The sequence below is a fragment of the Gracilinanus agilis genome, chromosome 3 (assembly GCF_016433145.1).
Source record: "Gracilinanus agilis isolate LMUSP501 chromosome 3, AgileGrace, whole genome shotgun sequence".
NCBI classification, from domain to species: domain Eukaryota; kingdom Metazoa; phylum Chordata; class Mammalia; order Didelphimorphia; family Didelphidae; genus Gracilinanus; species Gracilinanus agilis.
This window is the reverse complement of record NC_058132.1, coordinates 648,266,906-648,272,905: the sequence shown is the minus strand read 5'-3', so window position 1 is coordinate 648,272,905 and position 6,000 is coordinate 648,266,906. Positions and strand designations below refer to the sequence as shown.

The 6,000-nt window shown below is 57.9% G+C and overlaps 1 protein-coding gene across 1 annotated transcript in view; it reads right to left on the bottom strand.

Moving 5' to 3' along the window:
* Positions 1 to 1,914: 1,914 nt before the first annotated feature.
* The window catches only part of MASP1 (MBL associated serine protease 1), a 77,595-nt gene continuing 73,509 nt past the window's right edge, over positions 1,915 to 6,000 (bottom strand). Inside the window, exon 11 of the mRNA XM_044670890.1 lies at positions 1,915 to 4,362. Coding sequence (XP_044526825.1) covers positions 3,473 to 4,362 — 890 coding nt within the window. The 3' untranslated portion in view covers positions 1,915 to 3,472. The remainder of the gene's footprint in view (positions 4,363 to 6,000) is intronic.

The window sequence follows — 6,000 nt, the reverse complement described above, 5'->3', positions numbered from 1 at the left end:
CTCCTGCCATCTTCTTCCTCCAATGGTGCTCCTGGGAGGATCCAGTGCCCTAGATCTGACCTCTGTGGCTGGGGGGCTGGCAGTGCCCAATGGGGGCCATTCCATCCTTGGCTTCATCTCCCTCCATCCCAAGCTCACCCAAAGTGACTCCCCTTCCCCTCTCTGGCTTGATCCTTGGGTGCTACCAGGGGAGGCTCTGCACACCAGCAGTCAAGACCCTGGAGGGGTTTCGGGAGCAGATAGACTGCCTGGGAAGCGACACCCTGATGTGTCCAAGTTGGCGGCCATTGGATGTGGCGGGGCCTTGAGAGAGTTGTGGGAGGCCAATAAGAGAAACAGAGTCTCAAATAGATAAAAATCCGAGACTCCTCTTTTGACTCCTTTTCTGATCCACACCTTTTCTTACTGGAAAACTTTAAACTCTTAGCAAACCAACAGTCAAGAGGTTAACGTTCTCCCCTTTGGTCAGGAATGCAGCTGTTCGGTTTCAAAAGTAGTTTGAGACCGTCAAAGTTGAAAAATTCAGAGACTTCCCGACCCAGCAAAATATTCCCAGACTTAACTGATGATGAGGCAGCTACCATCCAGCCTTGTACTCTTATCGTCGCCTTGAAGTTTCTGAGGTTTCTGTGTGTTCTCTAAACTAACTGCAATGTCTGCGGAGCTGTAAAACTCTCTCTGTACTTTTGGGGTGAAAGGGAACTTTGATCTCATATATAATAAACTTGTGACTCAATGGCACTTCGGAGAAGCAGCCATGAGCTAACAGAAAGATCGTCTCCCATGTCCCCTTACTTTCTTGTCAACTAAGCTGTCCTTATCAGATTATCTGGAGATGATAAATAGATTTCAACAGAGAATGGCTGAAGAGCGAGCCGGGCCACCTCAGGGAGCTGTGACCTGCCAGAAGGACTCCCAGCCCAACAAGGCAGCGGGCTGAGCCGCTCAGGAGGGCCTGTGCTGGGGAGCAGAGAAGCTCTGTGCCCCCTCCCTTCCTTCTCTCCCCTCTCACACTGCCCAGATAAGCAGCCCGGGACAAGGGCTTTCCTCCCTCACGGAGCCTCCCAGAGAGGCTCACTCTGACTTCTGCGGACATTAAAGGGCTACTGGCTAATGCCAGGGTCTTTCTAGGATGGAGAAGGGAGGAGATGACCAGCAGGGATCTGGGGGACCAGGAAAGCCTGAGAAGGATGGAGACAGAAGGCAAGGGAAGACAAAGGCCACCTGCTTCTCCTCGTGGCCTAGGGCTCGCTTTGGTGCTAAGTCTTGGCACACGGAGGTAGCTATGGAGTGTTGAGGAGCGGCTGACCCAGACCCTTCAAAGGGGCAGCCCTCCAGTTCTCATTAGCCTCACCATTCGGTGATGACTCAGGCCAGCCTGGGGGGAGACTGGGTTGGTGACGGCCTAGGGATTATAGATGCAAAATCCAGACTAATGAAACATGTCTCAGTTTCCTGATTCTAGACCCACCTCTAGGCTTACCCCACCCGTGGGGCCCTTCTAGCCCCTGCTCACACGGCCTCCCTCGAGATCCAGAGGCACAAGGGACCCCAGAGGGGACCTAGTCCAACCTCATTTTACAGATGAGGAAACTGAGGTCCAGAAGGGGAGAAACCTGTCCTGAGCTACACAAGAATGGGGCAGCAGAAGTGGAATTTCAGATCCTCCCACACTACTCAGCACTCCCTCCATCCCTTTGAAGCCAGAGTGGATTTGTCTCCTGGTAGGAGGAAGAACACTCGACTGGGTCTCCTGACCAGAGTTTGAATCCTGGCCCCATCGCTTCCTAGCTGGGTGACTTTGGACCTCAGTTTCCCAGTTTGTAAAATGAAGGGGTTGGACTGGATAACTCGTCAGGTCCCTTGTAGATGCAATGACTGAAAAGGGGGGTCACCGGGGTCCTAGCACAGAACTGCTGCTTGCCCCGTTTTGAGTCAGAGGGCCTTTATTCCTGACTCGGTCCCCTGGGAAAGGGGGGAGTGGCTATAAAAGTGCCTCCCAGCCCTGGGGAAGCTTATGCTATGGAGTATAGAGTGTGCAGAATCTTCAGCTCCAACAAAACGGCAGCATTTGGCATGTGGTCCCCCTCAGAAGGTCAGGAAGGCATTTTCCTGCTGGTGTCACGGCAGCCTCCCATCGATGGTCTCTGTCCACGTTCCCGGCTGGGGGCACAAGTGGGGAGGCACAGAGGGCCTTCCCTGAACCTCCAACCCTTCCCCATGATGAGAAGTCACTGGACAGACTGGATTCAGAGGTCCCTCAGCACTTTGATTCCCAGAGAGCCCCGACGCCCAGGCCGGAAGGACAAACAGAAATGGAGGGGCTGAGAAGAGCCTCTGGGGGAGTCTCTGCACTCCTTGACCTCGTGGTCCACAGGCCCCGGAAAGGAGGGAGTGTTTCTGGACATGCGTTTGGCCCTGGTACCCTGTCTGGGTGGAGGTGAGATGGTGGCACTTTGGTGAGGACTCCGACAGCCCATTGGGGCAGAAGAACCGGAGCCCTCTTGGATCCTCAAAGCCGGGCTCTGGGAAGGGCCTCCAAAGTAGGGCTTCTGGTCCAGACTTCTCACTTTACAGATGAGGAAACTGAGGGCCAAAGGGGTCACATGGCTTGATGAAAGCCCCATCGGGGGTCAGAAGAGGAGGTGCCAGCAGGACCGGAGCCCGGTTCATCATCCACTGGGAGGATGTGGCACGGGGAAGCCTTGAGCGCCAGTTTGAGGCAATGGATGCGGCCGGGCTCCGTAGTAGAGGCACACTTTGGCGGCAGGTGAATTAAAGTCCTCGGGGGAGTCCTTGAAGCCGGCCACCACATGGGCTCTCTTCGGACCCGACTGAGCTCTCCCCACACCCCTGTCAGGCCCCGGAGGCTACCTTTATCTTGGCAGAGCCCAAAGCCGTCCAGGTTCTGTTTGGAAACATCCGAGTCTGCTTCGGAGCGCCGTGCCAGGGACGGAAGTTCAGGGCAGGCCTAGGAGAGGAGTGGATGGAGCTCACGGAGTCCGGCCTGCCCTGACTTTCTGAGTCCCATCTGGTTAATCGGGGTGGGGGGGGAATAAAGGACCCCCGAGGGGCAAAGGGAGGGCGAAGGGGAGGGGAGGGCCTCTCCGTTGCTTTCGTGAGTTCTGAACCACTTTCAATGTGTGTCTTGGAAAATCTGGACCTTTGTCTTCCCTCTCCTCAAGTTGTACCAAGCGACTTGGAACCTGAAGAACGGCTGAACAGAGGGAAGGCTGGCCGCTGCCCAGAAGGCCGTGGATCAGCGAGGCCGCCGGGACTGTGGGGTTCTCAGAGAGCCCCCCCGGGCACTCCTGGGATTTGGATTCCATGCGTGCAGAGGAAGCCCCGCTGGGAAAGGCCGGGGAGTGATGCGGCGGGGCTACGCCATCTTGTTCTGCTCATGGAACCAAGTGGAGAGCGGAGCGAAGACTTGCAGGACCCGCCAGGACCCCCGGGAGGCTGGGAGGGGGCCTCACCGCTCCGCCTGGGCCTCTGCCTCGGGCCGGCCCCGAGGGGAGCCCAGCTGGGCCCACAGCCAGTCCACGTAGTTGGAGACTTTGGTGTAGACGCCGTACACCTGCTTGCTGCCGCACTCCTCGGGGCCGCCCCACGACACGAGCCCTTGGGCCACCCAGCGGCGGCTGCGGGGGTCCTGGATCACGAAGGCCCCCCCGCTGTCTCCCAGGCAGGTGTCTTTGCCTCCCTCGTAGTACCCGGCGCAGAACATGTTCTCCGTGACGCTGTAGTTGCCCGAGCGGGACTCGTAGCTGGCCTTGCACTCGGCGTGGAGGACCACCGGCAGCTTCACGTACTGCAGGACGTCCGACAGGGTCCGCATGCCGCCGCCCAGGACCTCGTCCACGGTGACGTTGGGGTTGGAGATGCCCCAGCCGGCCACCAGGCCCAGGGTGTTGGGCAGGGGCCCTTCGGGCTGCGGGCCGGGCAGGCAGACGGGCAGGACGCGGGGCCCCAGGGGCACGGGCTCCCTCAGCTGCACCAGGGCGATGTCGTGGTTGTAGTTCTGGATGTCGAAGTCGGGGTGCAGGAGCACGCGGGCCGCCGTGCGGTTGACGGCCCCCCGCTTGTCGCGCACGTCGTGCAGGCCCAGGTAGACGGTCACGTGCTCCGTGGACACGGGGATGACCGTGTTGTCCCGCCGCTGGGAGCGCAGCACGTGGGCGGCCGTCAGGACCCAGGCCTCGGACAGGAGGGCGCCGCTCCCGAACCACTTGTCGTTGGGGACCCGCGAGGCGTCCTCCACCACGATCAGAGCCTGCCAGGGGAAGAAGCCCGGCTCGGCGCTGCGGCCCCCGATGATCCTCTTGACCAGGGCGGGCAGCGAATGGGAAGGCTGACCACACACTGCAGGGGGAAGAGAAGGGGAAGCAGGAGAGGGAGAGAGACCGGATCACCGGAAGCAGACGGCGGAGGGGACCGACCCAGAGCGGCCTCTCCGTAGATTATGCCACCCTAAGATTCCCTGGAGCCTGCGTGCTGTCACCCTCCTGGGCCCCTGGCCCGCAGCTGCGCGCTCAGAGCCCACGGAGGGGAGCAGGGCCGCCACGGCCCCCAGCCGTCTGCCCTGGGCTTTACCTGCCTTACTCGGGGTGGTAGGTGCGCCCTCCCGGCCAGGGGTGGCATTAGCTCGAATGGCTCCTGGAGGGCGCTCGGGGAGTCCTCCTTCCCTCGGATTCCCCAGAGCCTCCCCCCACGCAGTGCCGAGGGTCCGGCAAGTTTTAAATGGCTGTTATTGAACTGAACTCCGGGGCACTGCACTGAGGTGATGAAGCGGGGTCTCAGGGCAGGGGCCTCCGAGGACTTTGGGATGCGGGTAGAGCATCGCGGCTCCCCGGCTGAGGGACCGAGGACTCAAGCCCACCTTCTGCAGGGCTCTTCCCAGAGCCTCCCCGCTTTGTCGCCTTCCTTCTACTCTGAGTATATCTCGGATGTGTCTAGGCCTTTGTATGTTGTTCTCTTTGAATCCCCGTGCCTAGCATTGTGTCTGGTACACAGGAGGTGTTTAATAAATGCTCCTTAGTGACCCGACTCTGACTCGAGCCAAATGCAGGAAAGGGTGCTCTTTGACAAGGAGCCTTAGCAAGAGTATCAGGACTCTTGGATTCTCTCCAGTCTCAGACTTTAGACATTCTTCTCCCCCTTTTTCCTGATACCTCAGTTTCCCCATCTGTAAACAAGGGAGCACTATCTCCCTCCCTCATGTCTCTGTTCCCTCCCTTTCTCAGAAGCATAATTGAGAAAGTAAGGGCCAACTTCTTTCACTGCCTCAGACTCAGGCTCCACAAATGTGGGTGGGCAGCATGTACATGAGCTAGAAATAGGGGGAGTCCTGCTTTTGCCTTGTACATCTGTGTGACTTTGGGTAAGTCATGGGATCCTCTATTTATTTAGAGATGGAAGGGATAGGAGAGCTCGTCTAGTTCAGTCCCCTCCTTTTAGGGCTCCAGTTTCCTCCTTTGTAGAAAGGAAGGGGTGACCTCTCAGGTTCCAGCTAGAGAGGAGTTTCTGTGATTCTGGAACCCGGGGCCAGCTGATGTTGCTGAGCCACATTCTTTCCCCTCCCCGCCCCCAGGGGGGTTCTGAGCACATGCCACATGTGGGATCAATCTCTCAATGACACACTCATTTGGGGCTACTTCTGTCTTCGCCGATGGGCCCAATTCATGCCCTGGCTTGGATGAAGTTGAGTCATTCCTTGTGCCAGGGAGCTTTTTCAGATTGAGGGGAGCACAAGCTCCCTCTTTATTTTTTTGCCTCGCACACAGCACCCTGGCCTTGAAAAATGCCTCAGTTTAGATCTCTGATTTCTTTGGTTTCTGACAGAGAGCAGGTGCTTAATTATTGGGGTTCAGCACTCCCAGCAAGGAATTCCCTTGATCGATGCAGAATGGCAACGCTCTGAAATGAATAAGCTTTAGAGAATTGCTGGATGACTTATCCAAGGTCACACAGTCAGTACGTGTCTGAGGCAGGACTTCCTGC